This window comes from Colobus angolensis, unplaced genomic scaffold (genome assembly GCF_000951035.1).
Source record: "Colobus angolensis palliatus isolate OR3802 unplaced genomic scaffold, Cang.pa_1.0 Scaffold131, whole genome shotgun sequence".
Classification (NCBI taxonomy): Eukaryota; Metazoa; Chordata; class Mammalia; order Primates; family Cercopithecidae; genus Colobus; species Colobus angolensis.
In genome coordinates this window covers 8,880,213-8,905,061 of record NW_012114364.1, presented here as the reverse complement: position 1 = coordinate 8,905,061, position 24,849 = coordinate 8,880,213, and the positions used below count along the sequence as shown (strand labels likewise).

The 24,849-nt window shown below is 33.7% G+C and overlaps 1 protein-coding gene across 1 annotated transcript in view; it reads right to left on the bottom strand.

Annotated features, from left to right (window-relative positions):
• The window catches only part of LRRIQ1 (leucine-rich repeats and IQ motif containing 1), a 214,737-nt gene that overhangs the window by 89,363 nt on the left and 100,525 nt on the right, over positions 1-24,849 (bottom strand). Inside the window, 6 exon segments of the mRNA XM_011934139.1 lie at positions 329-411; positions 660-755; positions 1,274-1,395; positions 2,049-2,138; positions 15,133-15,252; positions 23,709-23,910. Coding sequence (XP_011789529.1) covers positions 329-411; positions 660-755; positions 1,274-1,395; positions 2,049-2,138; positions 15,133-15,252; positions 23,709-23,910 — 713 coding nt within the window.

Below are 24,849 nucleotides of genomic sequence, written 5' to 3'. Positions count from 1 at the left end.
GATACTCTAAAATTTAGAGTCAACATTTCCCAAAATACACCTGTTTTAAAACAACTTATAATTCTCAGTACACAATAGATAGAACAATCAATAGCAAAGCATATAAGAAAGAGGTGAAAAAAGTAACAATAGTGTTTAAGAGTATAAGTCATTCAATGGTATAGCATAATTTTCTCTTAAGTTTACTTTTTCAGAGTAATTATCTTAGACATAGTCATCTGTGAATTCAATACTTTTCTTATTAAACATAATTTATAAAATATATTTTAAAGGAATTATCTTCTATTTTGCATACACAGTTATTATTCAAAGAGCACTAACTACTTACCTATTTTTTTCTTCAGTTTCTTTGATTGCATTTTCTGTGCCCTCTTCAACATTTGCTGAGCAGTAGAAATGTCCTTAAAGCCCCTATTAAAAGATTAAATATAATAAAGTAAAATAAATATCCGGATCATATTTAGATATACATATACATATAGACATGCAATATAGCATACTAAAATAAATGTGAATTCCCATTTAAGAAACTAAATTAATCAGATGGATAGTTTCTTAAAAACTGATGTAGGTATTCTTAAAATCTTGAAAAGTATCTGTCTTGGACATTTAGCAGTCTCTCAATTTTTTAATTTATTAGTGTCAAATTGACTACATACCATTCTTCTGAAATTTTTTTTTCTTTTTCAGATTTTAGCAAACTCTTTCTGCTGGTCTTTGATTCAAGTGTCCAGGAAGAAGTTCTATTTTCTGATCTGGCAATAGAAAAAAAACACTTTTAACTGAATCACCGTAAGTATATCAGCACTTTTTAAAACTACAAGCTGTTTATGTTGTCTCAAACTTGGAAATAAAATGTAAGCTAGCAAAAAACATTATCTTGAAAGGCAATAAAAGTCTGCCATTAATTTAAAATGTTTACATTTCAATTACTTGAAGTATGTTTTAATTTCTTTGTCCAAAGTAATGCAGCACTGGAATTTTCAGTCTAATTATTGTCTGTACCTATATAGCAGTATTTAAAGATCCACTTGTTTACAATAATTAATTACATTATTTGTCTGACATACACATTTTGTAGTTGCTTTAATGTACCTACTTCATTCATTTTGTTTACACTGAAAATCTTCATGACCATGATGTTTTTAGTACTAAATGTTCCATTTTCTAAACAAGTACATTCACATCTAGTTTTATAATTGTACTACTTTTGTAAGATATGTAATACTGTTGTTATTCACAGATTGATTCTCTAAACAGTAGTTCAGCTTACCTGCCACTAAGTTGTGTGTGTTCTGAAGAAGACAAATTTTCTTTGTCATTACATAACCATGCTTGAGCTGGATTACTTGGTAAATTAAATGAAGTATCATCCCATTTTAAGTTTCCAGGAATCTTTTCATAAACAAAAGTAAGTGTTAAGTAAATTTTAAAATCCTAGCATTTATTTTGTATTACTTTATGCGCATATTACCAAATAGCCTCCTAAGGGAAACTCATTATAAAATTAAAAGTTATAATAAAATGAAATTTATGGAATATATTATACATGTCCTTTGTTGTAGTGGTGGAAACTATGCTTTTTGGGATAGCTCTCATATAGAAAATGATTAATTGTAAAGATCTTAAAAAATCTCAGAAAACTAAAACTTCAAAGATTATCAAATAAATAACAGATATTACAGTCCATTGACCTCTGACTGAAAATCTTCAGCTGTTGCCCTCTTAATGCATATTTTTGTATTTTTAAAGTGCTGTCAACTAGTGATTTTAGTCTACTGCCAAATATGCAGCTGAAGCATATCATTTTTTTTTCTTTTGCTACTGTGAAATAAAGTGTTGAAAGAAATCCAAAATAAAGAAAAAAAGGAGCAAATGAAAGAAAAGCTACATGAAAAATTACATCTGGGGATGAGGAGGAAGTCAGAGGCTTCTAAAAGTAATTATGTTTTTCAAGTCAATAAATTGTATTATTAATCACTGCAACATAGCATAACCTTTAGAAATGAGCAAAGATCGAGGACTCAGAAGTTTCCATGACATGTTACCTTTGGCCAATGCAGCTGGTTTGAAAGAAGCAGTGTTTGTGAAGGGAAGCGGGTGGAATCTGATGCTAGCCATTCTTCTTCTAAGGCAGCCTGCACAAAAAATATAAAAATGTATGTAATTTAGCTTACATAACTTTTACAATGTTTCTTTTAAATTATCTTATAGACTACAAATGTGGACAAAGTATATCAGAATTTTTATTTATAGGAAATTTTCTATATACTATTGTGAGATGATATTCATCTGTGTAATGAAAACATGCTAAAAATGGGATAAGACTTTTCATCCCTAAGTTTTGGATAAAGTGAAAACTTAATATTTGACTGCTCTAAAAAATGAGGTGCAGACTCTTCAGTGTATTTAACTGTTTATAACTATGACTCTGAGACAAATCTAGATGGAACTGAGTAAAGTCATTTTTTTAGCTCTTTACAGTACAGACATCACTATTGAAAATTTATAGTATTTTAATATGTTAGTATCAATTTTTCTATAAACAGCCTATAAACCAGCTTTTTCTTAATTTTTTTTTTAAATTTCACAAAGTTTCTGAATAGAGTAAAAAAACATACTTTGTGGCAATGATTAAAACAATACAAGGAACATGGTCCCTGATTTTTATTCTCTAATTCAACTGTTCAAATAACAAAAATATAAATTTAAGCCCAAATTTGGAAATCCCTATTTTAAACTCCCTCTCTCTTTACCTTAAAACATTTTTCTTCATTTTATGGAATTTCCAAATTTATTATATCTTTCTACAATGGAACCTGCTAATTATATTAGTGTTGTATAATTTAGGATGTAATTATCTGATTTTTATTTGACTGAATATATAATATGGCTTAGAAGTAATTTCTGTGTTTCTGTATTTTATTTTTGGGAAAAAAAGATACTTAGAATACCAATTTTTTAAAAAGGTTCTAAAATAATCAAACATTTTATGATTTAAAACTAGAATAATTTATTCTGAGGGGATGTAAATGCAATTTTTCATTTACACAATTGCAGTGTGTCTTGACTGCCTTTTGAAAGACCATTGGAAAGGCAGGCCTAGAACATACTGACTCTAGGAAGGTAGTGTAATGACAGAATTTCACTTAATAAAATTTAGTCTTAGGATACCTACTCAAACTCACACCATTTGAATGTTATGTAAATAGTGTGCCTCTACTCAGTTGCTAGACAGATCAACTGTTACATTTCTTCTAGGTAGCAAATATTAACATATATATATATATCACAGTTATATATGGTTTAATATATATTTGGTTGAAGAATTGCTATTTGTTGGTTTTATGAAAGGAATAAATTCAAGAGCTCTTTTGCATAACATGGTGACTATAGTTAATAACAATATAGTGTATTCTTAAAAATCATTAAGAGAATAAATTTTAAGCATTCTCACCACAAAACAATGTTAACTATGTGAGGTAATGCGCATGTTAATAAGCTCAATTTAGCCTTTCTATGATGTATGTATATTTCAAAATGTCATGTTTTACACAATAAACATATACAATTTTTATTTGTCAATTAAAAAATTCAAATTTCAGTACTGGCAAATAATTCAATATTTGTAATAAAAAAATGCACTATTGGAAAAAGAGAGAGAAAGAGGCAGAGAGAGACAAAGCTCTCTCACCACAGCCATGAATATTCCTCCTCCTCATCCTCACAGAAAGAAAAGGGTTGAAAATGGCAGTCTAGAAACAATGGCTACAGTTCAGGGAGACTCTAAAATAAAAGGAAACACATATGCTTTGGTACTTTTGGAAAATTATAGAAAAAAGATATGGCCATTTATTTCTAATATATTTAAGCCATTTATGTTGGTTGATTGTTAAATCAGGCTAGTAATTCAGTAAACTCCCACTGATTTATACAATCAAAATTCTCTCTTTAGTTCATCATGAATGACAAATAAATCTAATGACTGTTCTGTTAAAATAAGGGGGGGGAATGGAAATATTTATTTGATGTAAAATTGTAAACAGGATTCAGAACTTATTTTATTTTCAGTGAAAAGGAAAATCCAGTCATATCTCAGGGAAGATCAAGGCCCACAATACATCAGCTATAATTGAATTAGCATTTTTATTCTGCTGAAAACTGCTAAATTGATGAGAAAATGTGAAGGAGACAATATTACAAAGGCAACGTGCCACCTGATGAGTGGTTATGGAAAAGGACCAGCATTATCAAGCAAGTTGCCTGACTTTTACACTGGTTTTATACAAACAGCCTTTTTAAAATTTTTATTTTCTTAAACACCTGCCAAACCATCTACTTTTTATATCCTCTAGAAATCCAGCTGTTGTCTCTCTTCAGCAGGACAAGATCCCACAAAGCACAGTAAACTTCTTTGCCACATCATAGAGATGTTGATAGAGTACTCTTCCTTGGAAAGGCTATATAAAGTCTGGAGAAAATTGACATTTTCTAATTAATACCTAAAAGTACAGAAAACTTTGAAAATAGCTTTTTTTGGTTGAAAAGAAAGTTTATAGAAACTTTTATAGAATTCCAGAACAATTATTTAACTACTATCTCTTAGAAATTTCTAGAAGCATAAAGAGAAGGTTTTATATAAAATGTTAAAGATGCTTTTGGTAATTATATAATCACAACCAAAAATATGTTACCAAGACAACGAATGTATATGTATTCAAGCTTATTAATATCAAATAGATTTGGCATTACCTAGTATGCTGAGGGAAATAATAATCTCAAAATGTCAGGAGAAATTGGCTAAGAGTTATAAATATACCACTGTTTTTTTAAAATGTATGTTAATATATCGTGCTTACCACTGCAAATTTATACAAATTTCAGTTGTTGCTTAATAAAGCCTTCTACTCACATAGACCAATGGAACAGAACAGAAACCTCAGAAATAACACCACCCATCTACAACCATCTGATCTTCACCAAACCCTACAAAAACAAGCAATGGGAAAAAATCTCCTGTTCAATAAATAGTGCTGAGAAAACTGGCTAGCCATATGCAGAAAACTGAAACTGGACAACTTCCTTACACCTTATACAAAAACTAACTCAAACTGGATTAAAGACATAAATGTAAAACCTTGAATCATAAAAACCCTAGAAGAAAACCTAGGCAATACCATTCAGGACATAGGCAGAGGCAAAGAATTCATGACGAAAATGCCAAAAGCAACTGCAGCAAAAGCCAGAATTCACAAATGGGTTCTAATTAAACTAAAGAGCTTCTGCTCAGCAAAAGAAACTATCATCAGAGTGAACAGGCAACGTACAGAATGGGAGAAAAAATTTGCAAATTTCCCAATTGACAAAAGTCTAATATCTAGAAGCTACTAGAAACTTAAACAAATTTACAAGAAAAAAACAACCCCATCAAAAAAGCGAGCAAAGGACATAAACAGACACTTCTCAAAAGAAGACATTTACATGGCCAAAAAACATAGGAAAAAACACTCAACATTACTGATCATTAGAGAAACGCAAATCAAAACCAAAATGAGATACTATCTCACACCAGTCAGAATGTCAATTATTAAAATGTCAAGAAACAATAGAGGCTGGCGAGGCTGTGGAGAAATAGGAACACTTTTACACTGTTGGTGGTAATGTAATTTACTTCAACCATTCTGGAAGACAGTATGAGATTCATCAAGGATCTAGAACCAGAAATACCATTTGACCCAGCAATCTCATTACTCGGTATATACCCAAAGGTATATAAATCATTCTACTATTAATATACATGCACACATATGTTTACTGCAGCACTGTTTACAATAGCAAAGTCATGGAACCAACCCAAATGCCCATTAACGATAGACTAGATAAAGAAAACGTGGTACATATACACCACGGAATACTACATAGCCACAAAAAGGAATTAGATCATGTCCTTTGCAGGGACATGGATGAAGCCAGAAGCCATCATCCTCAGCAAACTAACACAGGAACAGAAAACCAAACACCACATGGTCTCACTCATAACTGGGAGTTGAACAATGAGAACGTATGGACACAGGGAGGGGAACAATACACACCAGGGCCTGTTGGCCAATGGGGAGGCAAGGAGAGGGATCTTTGAGGACAGGTCAATAGGTGCAGCGAAACACCATGGGACACGTATACCTATGTAACAAATCTGTACGTTCTACACATGTATCCCAGAACTAAAAGTAAAATAAATAAATACATTTAAAAAAAAAACAAAAAAAACCCTTCTGTTCAGATATTCTTTAACTTACAACTGAGGATTTGGAAAGCTTTCTGGCTACTTGAGAATTATTATCAAATGTACTTATTACTTATATATTGAAAATGAAGTTGAATTTGGATAGATATGTAACTGGCAATAGAGGCAGCCTTCACCTGGAGACATCACTTCTGGTTTTGTATTTGCAGCCTTTCTGATACAGTAACCAGGTACACTCCTATGGAAAAGCACTATTGTCATTCTATTTGATTCCTTTAGAAACTAAATGACTGGCACTTAGAGTTCTCGTGACTCACTGGCTTGATAATTCCCATTTTGGGTAGGACAACTTGAATTCAATGACTAACAAGGTGAGAAGGTTCCAAAAGGCCTCACTTGTAAAAAGAAAATGGTATACTTAAAAATGCAGCCAGCCTGGCCCCAATAGCATTCAGTTTTTCATGAAAAAAAAAATATATAGCAGCTATCTATGTCAGGGAACACTTATCTCCACTTCACTGCGGATATTTTCCCCATCCCCATCCTCAGTCATCCCATGGGGTGGACAAATGCCACTTAGAAGGTGTAGTGGTCATAACATAAGTGTTAAGTCAACAGCACTATAGCCCTAGAAAGCATTCAGGTCAGCTTCAACTCCCTGAACAGGGTTATTCTGGATGGCAGAATTGTCCTAAAATTCCTTCCTGAGGGACAAGAAGGAGTCCAGCTATAGTTAGATTAAAGTCTCAAGGCTATTGGGGAGATCAATTAAAACATTAAGGAGAAAACACCTGGACTACTGATAGTAACCTTAATTGCATGAACCATGAAGCAAATCTAATTGATTTTTGTCCCAGCCCAGTCAGATTATTCAGGGTGGCCACTGGAATGGTATACTTATTAGAAAATTTGTCATGTAAAAACAAGGGATGGATATTTGGGAGACACAATTCTCCATGGATCTCTAACAATTCTGTATGACTTATGACCGATTTTATTACAGACTATTTTTCCAAAGATGCTCATAAAACTAACAGAATCAGAAGGCAGAGACTGTGTTTCCCTTTGGAATAGAGGGCAAAAATTTGTTTGTTGTCTGGTGTAATAAAGATAACTTTCTCTGGAGCATAGGATGGGCAGGGTTGCTAAGAGCCTTTTAGAAGATATGGGATATCCTAGGCTCAAGGCTACTAGTAAGACATTCTTCAGATTTCCTCCTATGGAACTTGGGGGAAAAGGAGAATTGGTACATGAAGCTCTTGCTGCCTGCTGTCAGAGGTAATAAGCGTTTTTGTCTCTTGAAGTTTCATTTCTTCTATCAGCATCCTAACTTGTTAGAATTCATGTAGGATAAAATCTCAGATCCCTCATAGCTCTCGGCACTTAATAAATTATCATAAACTATACTTAACAAACCTAAAATAAAATTACTCTTGGTTGTAAGTGTTCCTTGGTTAATCACATGTTAAATGAAATCACATTTCAGAGAGGCAACAAATCAACATAAGGAAACATTTCGTGGCCAACTGATCTAGGCTTTTGGAACCTGGCTAATTTATCAAGATAAGTTTATATTTACTTCTCTTATAAAAATTATAATTAACTGAAAATATTCTAATATATTTCTGATATTCCCTAAACTTAGAGCTATGGTTTTTTCTGTCTATTTACCTATCCTGGCACTAAGCGTGGTGTCTGCCATATTGTAAGCATTGTTGGCACGAAAGGAAAAATAAGTTTGAAAAGGTTTTATATAATTACATAAGGATATGTCTTAAAAATCCAGACCTAAAGGCAACTATTGTTTTCAACTAAATCAGTGAAAAAAGGGAAATCCTAGTCAGATAAGTTCTGTATACAGAAAAGTTTGAGTGAAGAAAAAAAAAAACAATTTGATTACATCATCTGAAGTTTTAAGATGATTTTAAAATAAAGTGATGGCAATGGAAAAGGGGGCAAAGATAGGTCAAAGGAAGACAAAGCAACAGTACTTTCCTTACTGGTACTAGCTTTAATCACTAGCTCCCCTAAACAATAATCTCCACATTGCAAACAAAATTATCCACTTAAAATATGAACAATATTTAGCTCCCTTACTCAAAACCCAATAATAATATTCTATCACATTTGAAATAAAATCCAAAGTGCTTGACATCATATCCTAGGCCTAATGTGAACTGATCCCTAGCTACTTTTGTATTTCTTCTCTTCCCTCTTTTTCTCCTTTACTAATCAGCCTACCTATTGTAAACTTTCTGTTCCTTTAATACACCGATTTCGTATTTCAAGTCTTACACACTTGCCTTACACTTAGCCCAAAACAGTATACTGTTTTGTTTATATGAAACTTATTCCCTCACTTTATTTTCACATCTCCATTCAAGGGTTATACCTTATACTGGCCTTTCTTGATCAACCAATTAAACACTATGCTCTATACCTTAAACTTTCTTAATATTTACAGTAATTTTCAATATCTTATTTTATACTATATATTTATATATGTACTTATTGTCTGTTACCTCGAATAAAATGTAAATGCTATGAAGTCAGGGATCTTATCTCTTTTCTTCACTGTGGTAAGAACAATGCCTAGAAGATTTAAAATGATTGTTGAGTACTGAAATACTCATTTATAAATATTTGAGTTCTGCAGTTGGAGACCATTATCCTAAGTGGACTAATGCAGGTCCAGAAAACCAAACACGGCGTGTTCTCACTTATAAGTTGGAGCTAAACAATGAGTACACATGGACACAAAGAAGGGAACAACAGACACTGGGGCCTACTTGAGGGTGGAGGACAGGAGGAGGTGAGGATTGATAAACTAGTTGTCGGGTACCATACTTACTACCTGGATGATGAGATAATCTGTACTCCAAACCCCATGACATGTGATTTACCTATATAAAAAAGCTGCACATGTACCCCTGAAACTAAAGTTAAAATTTTTTTTGAAGATATCAGTTCTGGCTCAATACAGGGACACGTCTCTTGCTTCTTTAAGCTGACTAAAAAACAAAACATAAACAGCTGATAGAAAGATATCTACAAGTGATCCAGGTAATGCATTAAATTACAAAGGTTTGAAAATACCATACTTATTATGTTCAAGAAAATGGTGGACATGATAGAAAATTTCAACATACAAATGGAATTTATGAAAAAGAATCAATTAGAAATTTTATAACTAAAAAATAGAATAACAAAATAAGAATTCAATAGATAGGCTAAAAACATCATGAGATAAAGTAGGGAGGATGATTAATGAACACTAAGTAGGTCGGTAGGAAGCATCCAACATAAAATATGAACACTCCATGACATTTGTCTGAGCAATGATTCTTAAAATATGAACCCAAAAGCACAGATAGACAACAAAAGCAAAAATAGAAAACTAGGGTTACATCAAATTAAAAAGATCCAGTGCAGCAAAGTAAACAATAAAGAAAATGAAGAGATAACCTACAGAATGGGGGAACATATTTGCAAATCGTATATCTGATAAGAGGTTAATATCCAAAGTATATAAGGAACTCAAACAACTCAATAACAAATGAACAAATCAAGCAACTGGAAATGAGCAAAGGACCTGAATAGACATTTCTCAAAAGAAGACATACAAATGGCTAATAGGTATATGAAAAAACGCTTAACATCTTTAGCCATCAGGAAAATGCAGATTAAAACCACAATGAGATATCACCTCACACATGTTAAAACAGCTATATCAAAAAGATGAAAGATAACAAGTGCTGGTAAGGATATGGACAAAAGGAAACCCTCACACACTGTTAGTGGAAAGGTAAATTAGTATAAGCCATTATGAAAAGCATTATGGAGGCTCTTCAAAAAAATTAAAAATAGAACTGTCATATGACCCAGAAATTCCACTACTAGGTATACCAAAGGCAATAAAATCAGTATGTTGAAGAGATATTTGTATCGTTGTTTTCACTGTAGCATATTATCCCAATAACCAAAATATGGAATGAACCTGTGTCTGTCATTGGATATATACAAAATGGAAAATTATCTGTCCATAAAAAAGATGGGAACTGGTCATTTGCAACAACATGAATGAATGAAAAGGACATTATGTTAAGTGAGATAAGCCAGGCACAGAAAGAGAATACCTCACGGTTTAACTCACACGGGGAATCTAAAAAACTTGATATCATAGAAGTAGAGAGTAGAATGGTGATTACTAGGGTTTAAGGTGGTCAGTAGGGGTGGTGGTGGTGGTTACAGGAGATCTTGGTGACAGGATACAAAATTTCATCTAGATAGGAGGAATAAGTTCAAAAGATCTGTTATGCAACATGACGACTAAAGCTAACAATAGACTGTGTTCTTGAAAAATGTTAAGAGAGTGAATGAAAGTATTCTCACTATAAAAATAATGTGTTAAGTAATGAATATGACTAATTAGCTGGATTTACACATTTCACAAGGTATATATACTTCAAAACATCAAATAACAAATATTTGAAATAAATTTGGACAAGAGATTTCCAAAACTGATGAAAGATTCAAGAAGCTATATGATCTCACCAACTCCAAGCAGGGCAAACAAAGAAATCATACCCAGCTTGAAAAACAAAGATAGAAAATCAACCTCAAAAGTTACCTGGGGGATGGGATAGGAAGCCAATATCTTCAGAGAAGAAAAATTAAGACTTAATACTGACTTTTCAACAGAAACTATGGAAGCCAGAAATGCTAACAAAATGGCATATTTAAAAATTGAAAGCCTAGCTAGAATTCTATTCTTAGAGAAGATAAATATTTAGATAAATATTCCAAAATATTTTAAAAAGAAATAAATTTTCAAGCAATCAAAAACTGACCCCTACTAAAGAGTGTCTTTCAGGCAAAAGAAAATGATCCTAGGTGGAAACATGTTAATGCAGGAAAGAATGAAGTGCATGAAAAAATAAAACCCAATTAATTAGTGAGTAAAGGGAAAAAATAGAAAAACTAAAAATATTTGATAAATGCAAAAGAGGGTAATAAAAAGGAAAAAATCAACATAGAACAAATAGAAAACAAATGAAAATTGTATAAACCAAATTATATTCTAAATTAAAATCAATTAAAAGTCTAAATACTCTAATAAAAATAATGCCAGAATAAAATATAAAAATAAGCAAAACCTAACTATATGCAGTTATAAGATCCATTTTAAATATAAAATCACAGTAAAGTTCAATGAGAATGGTTAGAAAGATATACACTATGAAAACAGTACCCACAAAAAAAGCTGTAGTAGGTATAAAATATCAAAGGAAATGGCCCTTAAGCAATTAGTTAAAGAGGGAAACTATTGTTCAAGAGGAAAATATTATGATAAGAGGGTCAATGATACAATGATTTAAGTAGCCTCAAAATATGTATGCCCCAAAAACTCAGTCCCAAAGTATGAGGTCAAATTTGACAGAAATAAAAGCCAATTTAGAGAAATTCACCAGCACAGTAAGAGATTTTAGCACTCTTCTCTCAATACCTCATAGATTGCCCCTCCTGCAAATCACTTAGGATACAGAAGATTTAAAAAAAAAAAAACTTAAAGTAATTGAGATTTTTAATAACAATATACTTACCTACAGGATACATACTTTTATGTTCACATGGAACATTTTCAAAAATATAGTATATGCTGAGACAAAATTTTAAACAACAAAGAACATCAATCCTATATCGAACTCTCCTAGAAAACAGAAACAGAAGAAACACTTCCCAGGGAAATGTATAAGGCCAACATAATATGATACTAAAACCCAAAGAGGGAGCTGTATAAGAAATAGAATTTATACAGTCAATTTCTTTTTGAATAACATGAGAAAATGCTAAACAAAATAATAGCAAATATAAGCTAGTAATAGGTAGAAAAAGATAATGCATTATAGCTAAGTCAGTTTATTCTAAGATTACAAGGTTTAATGCTTGAAAGTCAATGTGAGATGCATTAAAAAGTATCTGATAAAATCCAAATTGCATATAAAGTCACCATCATCATCATTATCAGCAGCAGCAGCAGCATCTTAATCTCTAAGATTCTAAGGAAGTTAACTTCCTTAAACCATACAGAGTTTCTCTAAGAACCCTCTAGGAAGCATCTTACTTAGTGGTGAAATATTGAAAGCTTTCACCCTGAGACAAGAAACTAGAAAAAGACATTTGCTAATAACACCACTATTTAACATTGTAATGGAAGTAGTAACCAGGATAATAAGACAAGAAAAATAAATAACAGGCATAAGAATTGGAAAAAAAGAGAAAACTGTCATTCTAAAGTGATATGATTGTGTATATAGTATATTCAAAATATTTGACAGATAATCTATTAAAATTAATAAGTGATTTCAGCAAAGTGGTTGAATATGAGGTCAATATACAAAAATAAATTGTATTTCTATATATGCTTAGGAACAAATCCAACTGAAACTATACAAGACCACTATGAACAAAATCTTCATGGTGTCTTGCTATTGTAGATATTCCAAAATGCTTTGAGTATTTTATTTTAGTCGGTATTAACACATTAGAAAGAACAGAAACTGACCTCTAAATAATACAAGTCATTATGAAATAGTATTTTCCATATTGAGGTTTGTTATGGAAAACTGAAGTGAGGAAAGCAGACTTCAATTTACTCAATATCTTCAAAAACAAGGTAAATTAAATTCAGTTTTAAAAACATTGGAGATAAATTTAGAATACAAAGTAAGCCAGAAAGATTTTGCATATAAGTGTATTTTAAAAGTATTTACATTGTTTTCATGATACCTAGGTTTTTATTATTATTATTATTATTACATAGAAGTAAAAACACAGTTTTTCCTGAGAATAAATGGCTGACCTTATAAGGAATGTGAAGAAAGAAACAGTTCAATTTATTTGAGCATTTAAGATTTGAGAGATGAAGAGTGCAGAATAATGGTAGATTTTACAATTATACTATCCAAATATCAACTAAAAATATTATCGCTGACATTTCTAGAAACGTGCTAATCAGCAGCATGTTCCAAAAAAGCAGTTTCCTAACCTAATAGAATAATATTGAATTTTTAAGGGCTTCTTTAAGGTATGATTATGCCTATGGAAACAATTCAGATGTGAGCAACAGTGCTCTATCTCTACAACAGCTTCATCTTCATAATCTTACTGATAACATTTTCATAAATTCATAATGCAGTATTGCAATGAAATTTGGAGACTTTCAGTAAATGATGTTTGATAGAAAAAAAATGAGAAAACATACAAAATAGATTTCAAGTCTCCTAACTGAATTTTGAAAAATACCGCACAATTGAATATCAAAATCTCACTGATGTGTCACATATGCACACATGCAAACATAAGACTATATTTATCTCTTGCAGTTAGGGCATGTGGTGATACCACTCCCATTTCATTTTCCTATTAACACATTAAAGTTGCCAGAAATAAATTAGACCAGTTATTGTGAGACGGCATCCGGTAAGAGAATCTTGAAGCTCATTAAGATACAATAAATGTATTCTTACACATATTTTTGAATGATTTAATAACAGACTGTCTACAGTTGATGCCCTTTCTGTTACATAGCATGGGCCTGCTGAAGAGATCTTTCCTGTTCTGGGCCCTTTTTAAACCTGGAGCAGTATTCCCAAGTGTGATCTACGCAGCCTCTAGAACCTAAAGAGGTTTACCAACTTGTTCTTCTTAGTGGTGGAAACTACATGAAACAACAATCCACCCTTTACTTTGGAGGTAATGCCAACATGTCCCAGTTCATTACACTCCTAGAAATTCCACTGCAGTGATGAGCCACTGAATCTTCACAGGGTTTCTCTCTCACCATCACATCCTTGTTCATTTCTCATGAGCCTTGGCTAAGCGCCGCAAAAAATTAACTAGAACTCCATTCGCATATCTGCTACATAAGACTACCATGACTACAATGATCAGAGTATAAACTTCATGGTCAGGTTTTAAAAAGATAAGGAGAACTTTGGGAAAATGATGGTCTATAGGTAGATGAAGGAAAATAAAGAGAAATGTGTATGTTTCATGTTTGTTTAACATAGACTTTTTTCTAGCATAAAAGATAAGTGTTTTTAATTATGTAATTAAAACATTTTTTAAAAATCTGTTTTATACCATATGACCTTTACAGTTATATTAACTTATACCCCATCCTCCTACAAAAATCTTTTAAGGCAGGGCATTTATAACTGGGTAGCTAAGCCAAATGCAGTTTAGGATAACTTTATGCCCTGAGAAACTTCATCACCTTCCTGCAATGATACATTGAGAAGAACACAGTATCACCTCTGTTGTATTCTCACCAATAATACATAACTTGAATACAATGAGAAGAAACTATGTAACAAGTACAAATTCAGAGATACTCTACAAAACAATTTTTCAGTAGTCTTTAAAAGTATTAAGTTTGTAAAATACAGAGAAAAGATGAGGAACTGTTCCAGTTAAAGGAGACTAAGGAAAAATGACAACTAAATGCAACTTATGATTCTGGATTAGATCTCAGACTAAATATAGGGCATTACTAAGACAACTCACAAATCTGATAAAGTTGATTAGATCATAGTAGTACATCAGTGTTAATTCCCTAATTTTGATAACTGGAGAATATGGTTGAAGGGCACAAAGACACTCTTGTAAAATATTTTACTGCTACCTTTGCACACTATGCAAGTTTGTAGGATAAATGAAGATGTTAGGAAAAGTTTCTCAATGTTAGGACACTTTCTCAAGTGTTATTTGAAAAAAGATCTGTAACAATATTAATAGGATAAACACCTTAGAAATTGGTTTAGCTTCAAAATAGTACACCAAACATATTTTAAGACCAGTATTTATATACTGTAGTTTACACTTACTTCATCAAATGTAAAATCCTCTAAATCTATTTCTCTGTATTCTTCATCAGATTCTTCATTCTTAATAGCCTGTAGAGCTGCTGTCAGTTTCTTTCGCAAAATAAAGCCCTTCCAAACTGCCTAAACAAAAATGTAAAGTATGTTATACAAGGTTATAGATCAAACCCTAAACCAGATTATCTGTGTTATCCCATTAGGAAGATAAAACATCTTAGACCTAAGTTTAATGACATAATAATCTCTCTTCTGAACTTTATGTGACACTTAAAACTGAAAGATAAATTAAATGACAACATGTGTCTAAAGTTCTGAATCTCAGGAGACTTTCCTTGTAGTGAGCAAAAAAGAATCTTTAAAACTCTCTCAACTGCACATGTAGGTCAACCAATCAATTATCTTACAATTCCTCCAGGACCCATTATAAACTAAGAAGAAAAAGATACAAAGGAAAACCTATTTTGCTAATTTTCAAATGATTATGTGTAAAATAAATTAAAACAGAATTAGGAAAACATCAACATATATAAATGGATTCATATTACACAGGGAGTATTATGGCCTATAACAATGAACTAATTTCATTTTTAAATACATTAAGCATAAAACAACAAAATGTAAAACACTCAGATTCCTCAATAATCCTAGAGTAGGATGACCTTTCCTAACTGTAACTCCAAGTACAATGTAGCTTATAAAAAATGAGTATCTTTATATTTATAAATATAAATAATATATTTATGCTCCTGGGGAATGAGCTTCAGGATATAGTGTGTGAAAACTAAGGGAGAAATAAGTGTTTTTCATGTTACTGTTTATCTATGAAAAATTGTATATAAACATACATGTAACATAAACATATATATTGAAGTATATATAAACACAGTTAGAAAACATTCGAATTATAAAATTAATGTTAAAAATGGTTACTTATAAAGGCATAAAATGAGGTAGAATGTGTAGCAATAGAAGCCAGACTTCTCTAAATACATCTTGCTTGGATTAGACTTTCAAATTATGCACATGCTTAAGAAAATTGTGAAACAAATTAAGTAAATATGAAATAGAAAGAAGTACCTAAAATATAAAAAATGTTTTATGCTATGGAATAACCATACAAGTTATTTAAAGTTACTTAAAATAGATTTATTTGGCTTCACCCAGGTGAAATATACTCAGAAGACAAGTTTGGCCACAAAAGAGATCTTAAAATGGTTTTCAGTAATCATATTGTTAGTAATAAGATTGGTATTTTCATTCTGAAATATATATATGCAGACAGAGAGAGAGAGAGAAGTGAAATATACGAAACGGTGAAACCATCTATGACAATAGCAGTCACCCAAACCTTTGTTAACAGCCAGCATAGGAAGCCAAACCATAACCTGCATCAAATAATCCCGGATGCCAGGTGATAACCTCTGCAGCAATTAGCCAAGAATGGTCAAAACTTGATCAATGACCCAGCTTCCTTGCTTTTTTTTTTTTTTTTTTTTGAGACGGAGTCTTGCTCTGTCGCCCAGACTGGAGTGCAGTGGCCGGATCTCAGCTCGCTGCAAGCTCCGCCTCCCGGGTTTACACCATTCTCCTGCCTCAGCCTCCTGAGTAGCTGGGACTACAGGCACCCGCCACCTCGCCCGGCTAGTTTTTTGTATTTTTTAGTAGAGACCGGGTTTCACCATGTTAGCCAGGATGGTCTCGATCTCCCGACCTCGTGATCCGCCCGTCTCGGCCTCCCAAAGTGCTGGGATTACAGGTTTGAGCCACCGCGCCCCGCCGCTTCCTTGCTTTTTACTCTGCTTCTAACTCAGGAACAACCAGAGAAAGTCAAATATGCTTCCCAAAACAATCACATAAGATGCTCTACTTCTAGCCTCTCCCTACCAACTTTCCCCATGCCAACAACCTCCAATAGAGCATACCTGAAGCTTTCCCTTTTTCCGCTAAAAACTTGCCCACTCCCTTCCATGTTTTGGGGTCTAAGCCAAAGACAAGTGATGACGGCTGATTCCCTCATTAGCATATACTCTGAGTAGCCCATTGTTTTCTCATTTATGTAGTCTTTATTTCCACCGTATATGTATGTGTGTATACATACCCACATACACATATGGTAGGAGAAGTGAGGGAGAGAAGGAAAAAAGCAATTATGATAATGTCAGTAAAAATCAGGATTTCTATAGAAGAAAAGAGATGCAAATATACAATTAAACAAGTAAAATCCTATAGTACTAACTATAATTTTAAAACATCAATATGTACTCATGGTATATTTGTTTCCTAAAAATATCTATTTGAAAACTAAGTACAATGAAATTACATTATATAAATAATAACTATACCAGTAGAAACAAGTATTTCTAAAATCCAGATGGGCTGCTCTATATGTCACTTCCATTAAAGAAACCAAGCGTCTTTAGAGAAATGACTGATTCTAGGCCTGGGGCAAAATGTATGCCAAATGAACCTGGAACATTGTATCACATTAGCAAGCAAGGACAATTTTAAAGACTACTCAATCGTGGCAAAAAGTCAACTTGATGAGACTACTACTGGCCAAATAAAAGACCACCATTTAAGCAGCAATAATAATACTAACTGCAATGAAATCAAATACATATATTTAAAATTTGTGTTTATTATCATAGTACCCATTTTGGCGACCTTTGGAGGATGCTAGGAGACCTCATTAATCTGAAAATCAGTAAATAAAGGAAAATTATTAATATCAAGCATTTAACCTGCCTTTCCAATATGAACTGTACCTTAGGATAACTAAATAGTTGAATAGATAAAGACTTTATGTTTTTGAATACTTTAGTTAATAAATAAGCAATAGTAGATATAAACTATCATCATTGTGTAAACCATTAATAAAATAATTGATCTAGGCAATGTTTACCAATGGCCAGTAACATTCCTGAAAGAGAGGCAACCAGATACTATGTACCTCTTTTCCAGGAAAGTGTGCAGTAGGTTTGAGAGTCCAGGAGAGGCTATGTTATCTAGTCTATTTATTGCCTAAACTAAGTTTTCTAATTTTTACTGATAGATCTTTCTTTTTGCCCAATCTACAAAATTCTAACTCAAATTATGATTGTTATCAATATTTTCAAGAAAGGTGAAAACTATTTGTAAAGGGAAAAATATACAAATCATATAGGATTGTCATGTAGATTAAACCAGAAAATTTAAACACAATGAGAAGCATGTGATTATCAGATAATATGCACTCAATAAATATATTTCCCCCAATTTCCTTGATGCTTTATTTCTAACAACTTCATTCACTTAGTTTAACAAATAAGAAAATCATGTGATATTTAACATTGTATAATTTAAAAAATACAGTTGATTTAATTTTAATCATATTTACCTCTAAAATGAATTTCAATGTAGATAATATTCCTCTGTTTTGTAAGTTCCTATAAATAAATTCTAGCTTCTTAAGGGAGTTTAAGGTTCTTCTAATATGAGAAAGGATGTCAATATGAGTCAAAAACTTGAACAATATTGGGTGGCAGAAAAAAAGAGGACATCTTTGTGTAATAAGGAATAAAATTGAAAGCATTGCTTAAGAAATTGGCATTACTCTTTTTAACTTACCCATTATGGAGCATACTATCAGTTCTTTGCCCTCTTTATGATTGGCATGTCACATGGTCTGGATGACTAGTACATGCAAGCTATCTCAGAGATAAATAACACTATTTTTCTTTTACCACTTTCATTTGGGGATTTTTAAAAACTATCTTTATTTCTATTTTGTTCTATTTTTATTTTATTTATTTATTTATTTGAGACAGGGTCTCACTCTGTCACCCAGGCTGGAATGCAGTGGTGCAATCTTGACTCACTGTAGCCTTGACCTTCCAGGCTTAAGAGACCCCTGGCTAAAACCTCCTGAGTAGCTGAGACAACAGGCACATGCCGCCCAGTTAATTTTTTTATTATTTTGTAGAGACAGGGTTTTGCCATGTTGCCCAGGCTGGTATTGAACTCCTGAGCTCAAGCAATCTGCCCAATTTGGCCTCCAGAAGTGCTGAGATTACAGGTATGCTCCACCAGGCCCAGCCTTAGATTTTCATATCTGGGTATTTATGCTCTGTCGGTTACTTGCTTTCTTTCAGAACACCTTCTTCCTAACATGGCAAATGGGCCAAGTGGCTTCTTCCTGCTAGGGAGGTACACTGCATATAACTTCCTCCCCAACCCTGTCCTGGAAAGGTTCCAAGAATCAGGGAAACATGCTCTCTTTCTCTTGATTATCTTTCTTCCTAAGATCATCTTATCTTTTTTTACCTTCCTCCCTTTTTAAAATAGCAACAAAATGATATCAAGATTGACTACAGACCTAGTGAAAAGAAGCTAGCAAGGGCAACCTTTAATCCAGCATTAAGTGACATGAGCCAAGGATTGATTCACTGTGGCTCCCAATGGGTCCTGCTCAAATCATCAGGGTCAGGGCTTCTGCGAAGCTCCAGACTATAAAACACATAGCGTGTGTGTATTCTGGTGTGTCACACAGAGATATCTCCCACATGAATCTGCTTAGGGTCAGAAATTCAAGTCCCAGCCATCTCTATTTAGTTTATCAGAAATAATGGTCATGTAAATATGTGGGTAAATAATGTTCAGATTCTTCTTCTAACTTACTTATTTCTCACATTTTTATCCTAATAATCTATCTATGATTAACTCATCTCTCTTTCTCATACATTCGAATCAATTCTTTGGCCTGACAATTCTCTCTGTTGGACATATCTAACATCTTTTTGTTCTCCAACTATCATCAACTTCTACCCCCCATAGCATACTATATACTTGCTCCTTGTTGAAACTGCACACATCTCTCACCATGTTACTCCTACATTCTCTTAAGATTTTAGTTCTTTTGGTATTCTTGTTGTGCTGAAGCTTACTATCATTCCAGTAACATGAAATCCTGTGTTAAGTAACATGAAATCCTATATATTTTACTTCCACTGTCCTTTATGCCTGGAATTCCTTTCTCTTACCTATCTACATTGAGTGCTACTATTTCTTAAGGTGTAGCTCATATCCTTTAAGTGGGGTAGGGTAAGTGCTATAACAGAGTGAAAATGTATAATAATCCAAAAAATTAGTTTATCTCTTGATCACATAACAAACACTGAGAGAACGAACGAGCCAATGGGACAGCACTTTAATACGAGGTGACTCGGGAAGCCAGACTTTGCACTCTTCAGTTCCAACAAGGATGCCCCAGAGGCTGTCTCCATTTCAGCCAACCAGAAAGGGAAAATGAAATGAAGGAGTGTCTGTGGGAGATGATACAGGGTAGACCTGAAAGTGATAAAGTGATGCACAAATCTACCAATGAATTTTTTTTCTGAGACAAGATCTCACTGTGTTGTCCAGGGTGGAGTACAGTGGTGTGATCTCAGCTCACTGAAACCTCCTTCCCCTCTGGGTTCAAGAGATATTCATGTCTCAGCCTTCCAAGTAGCTTACAGGCACCTGCCACCATGCCCAGTTAAGTTTTTTGTTGTTGTTGTTTTGTTTTGTTTTTTGGTAGAGATGGGGGTTTCACCACGTTGGCCAGGCTGGTCTCGAACTCTGGACCTCAAGTGATTCACCCACCTCAGCCTCTCAAAGTGTTGGGATCACAGGCATGCGCCACTGTGCCCAGCCTACCACTCACATTCTAATGACTAGAACTCTGAGAGCCACAATAAACTGCAAGGAAAGCTTGGAAATCTAGTTTGGCTCTATGCCAGGAAGAAGAGAAGAATGTGGTTTTGGTGAACAGAGAGCAGTCTCTGGCACATCCTTCATGAAATCTTTCATTTCGATCCTTGTTACGCCCCGGCTGTTTCTGCCTAATCACGCTGTACTACTTCAGAATGTTTAGACAGTCTAAAATTCATATTTTAAGATGAGTCATTTAAGAAGCTAGATGATTATTCCTAGCAGATGTGGAAATGGAGTTCACTTCAATGATTTGAAGTAACAGGATGTACAAAAGAGACTTAAAGTTACAAAGAAAGACTGAATGATGCTTCCTTTTGTTACTGATACAAAGAAGCTCAACCAAAGAACTCACAACAGAGATACCAGTCACAACTAGACTATTTCGTAAGGTAATGAATCTTCTCTTTATTGAGAGGAATGAAGCAAAAGTTGAATAGTTATTTACTGTCAATGCTGAAAAATGTATTGTTCATCCACTGATGACAAGAGGGAGTTTGGATGCATGGCGTCTACATTCCTTATGTAGCAAAATAACATTTGGAGATAGTAAGTGAAGTTTTTTTTTTTTTTATTTTTTTCTCAGTTTCCTTGAATCAATTGCTGTCTCCTCACTCCCACCTCTATCAGGTAACAAAAACAGCTTTGCCTATGCACTGTTCTCAGGAGGAGTACAGTATAGACAAATTAACTAAACGGAAATACTGGATACATTGATTAGCAACTCAGCAAAGGTATTTCTCTTGAAAGCTATGTCTTTAATATTAAGAGCCAGGAACTTGAGAGGAAAGGTAATTTCTTTTTTTCTGAATTTTAAGGCCATTCTTCCGGTTGCTTTTCCTAAATACCTTGGAGACATTCCTGATTCCTCTCTCTCTCTCATGTATTTACTCTCAAGAAAAAATCAACATATATTCTGGAATGTGATATTCTTACCACCTCCGCTGCTGATACTCGGGTCCATGCCAATGTTATCTCTTACCTGGTTTACTCTAATAGGCTGCTAAGTCATTTTGCTGCTTCTGCCTCTGTTCTCTTATAGTATAATTGTGACACAGAGTAAACTTGACCACGTCAATCCACTGTTCAAATTCCACCAATGTCTTTCCATATCATATAAGACCTTTTATAAATCCTACTTCGCTCCTTTTCATCATTCTCTAGTCACATTGGCCTCTTGCTACTTCCTAAACACTGTGGGCAGGCTACTAAATCATGGCCTTAGAATCTGCTGTTCCTTTGCCTGGAATATTCTTCCCACAGATGTCTAATGACTAAGTCTCTTTCCAGTGTCACATTTCCTGGTCTTACACATCCATCCTATCTAAAATGATAAACTTTTTTTTCATACTCCCATCCCACTTTTCCTGCTTTATATTTTCACCCACAATATTTCTCATAGCTAACATATTTATTAACTGCATATTCCAACAGAATGTAAGCCACAAAGATTTTTGTAGCAAGAAATATTTGCTGAATGAATAAAGGGAAATGTTAAATTTTGTTTAATTGTTATCATTCAACTTGGGTACAATACCATGAATTTCTACAGATCTTATTTAGTTTATATTTGCATCCTCTACCAGGATATAAATTCCACGAAGGTAGGAATCTTGTTGATTTTAAGTTTTATTTCCTGAGCCTAGAACAATTCCTGACAAGTCATAGCTTCTCAAAAAATTTGATGAGTAAATAAATTTTTAAAAATGAGTGTGATCAAGATGAACTGCATTTTAAAATCGGACCTTGGAATATACTTTGTGAACGGCCTGTAGGAACCAGTTGGTAAGGTATTGCCAGTGGCATCTAAGAGTTTGAGAAGTCCCTGGACAACAGAAAGAAGGAAACTGGGAACCTCAGTCTTACAGCTGTGAGCAAATGAGTTCTTCTAGAAACAAATTAGATTGGAAGAGGACCCAAGCCCTAGATGAGAACTAAGGTCCCAGTCAACACTTTGATATCAGACTGGTGAGACACTGAGCAGAAAATCCATCCATGTTGTGCTCGGACTTCTGAGTTACAAACATTTTAAGGTAATAAATTGGTAATGTTTTATACTGCTAAAACAAAAACAAAAACCCTGGTCTTGGTGAGATTGAGTCGAGTCTGTTAATTATTTGCTTTCTAAATTTTTAAACGAAAGTATTTGAAAAACTTTAACAATTATTTTGGTAGATTTTCAAACATAGAAATAGCTATCAAGGCCAAGTAAGACCTGCTTTGGCTAATCAAATGTTAGCAGATGTGACAAATGACATACTTGATGAAAAGTTGTTGTTGTTGTTGTTGTTTGAGACAAGGTCTCACTGTATTCCCAGTGGTATGATCACAGCTCGCTGCAACCTCACACTCCTGAGCTCAAGCAATCCTCCTGTCTCAGCCTCCCAAGTAGCTAGGATTACAGGTGTGCACCACCACACCCACTAATTTTTTTTTTTTTTTTTTTTTTTTTAAGATATGGGGCCTCTCTTTGTGGGCCAGACTGATCTTGAACTCCTGGCTTCAAGCAATCCTCCTGCCTCGGACTCCCAAAGTGCTGGTATTACAGGCTTGAGCCACCACATCCAGCCTTGATGAGAAGTTTTAAATATGGTTGTGTGGTCCAGCTTGACCCTCAGTCATACAAATAGTGTTTTGTATTTAAGGCTTATTCCTTCAATCCAGATACCAAGCAGAGCCACAGCCAACCTGCAGCTAACCTGCAGCCAACATGTCATTGAATAAGAAATAAATCTACATAACTGTAATCACCAAAACTTGGAGGCTATTTTTAATACAGAATAAACCATGAAAGACAACTAATATATCTTTTGTAACTATGTTACCAAAAGATTGAAATTGAAATTAACCTGAATAAGAACAGCAGCCTTTTCTCTCTGTTTTTGGATATTCACAATATTTTCTCTTTTTTCTTTCTTTAAAATAGTCTGATTCTTGATGGAAGAATTTGGCAGTCCTTCTGTTGCAGCAGTACATAGCCTTGTGGAGAAATGAATCTGTCTGCGCATGAGGTAACCACGCCAGTATGACTGGATTACCACAGCTGCCATACTATTAAGAGGAGAGAAAACACACACACACACATTTATTATTATCTGTAAATACACAGTTGTAGATAAAAGTTCCTCCTAAGCAATATTTTAAACAAAGAACACATAAAGTATTATTTAAAAATAAGACCGCTTATTTTACTTAACCATTGTCATAGAAGTAAAAATAGTAAGAAAACTTTCCAATCTGAAGAAAAGAAATGGGCCAATAGTTGGGTATGTGGCTAAAAGGGAGTTTCCTTTGTTTCTTTTAAGGAGGGAGATTTATAGAGATTTTGTATCATTCTGGGGATATTTGTCCAGAGAGAATGGGAAAAAGTGATGAAGCAGAAGAGAGGGAACACATGTAGGAGCCAATGTTTACTTGGCAAGAGAGGGTAAAATCCTATTCATTGTGGAGAAGTGACCTTCGAATATAAGAGGAAGGAGGCTTCCTTTACTGTAAGAGGAAGGACCCTATCAGGTGCTTAGGAGTTTCATTTCTTCTCTGTCCACAGACAGTTAAATTACACTCTTACAGACCCAGCAGTAAATACTTAACATTTTTGTGGTCCACACCTATTTGCCAATTTCAGGCACTGAATGAATCAATGCTATGTGTTTTCCATGTCCCCCTAAGTTGCCCAGCAACATTAGCAAAATGTGATTTAAAATATACATCGTTTATAAAAGTGGATTGTCAGTGTGTTTAGTAATTTAACTCTTACTAATCAGAAATGTTTTTCTTTCCCAACATAGATTATTAGAGGAATATTATCAAGGTAAAGAGTGTGGTCAAAGTGCTGACTATTCTGTCTTACTCCCTTTTCAAATTCCTGACTTTAGCTTAAAAAGAAGATAAGTAGGCAAGCGTGGTGGCTCAAGCCTGTAATCCCAGCTCTTTGGGAGGCCGAGACGGGCGGATCACGAGGTCAGGAGATAGAGACCATCCTGGCTAACA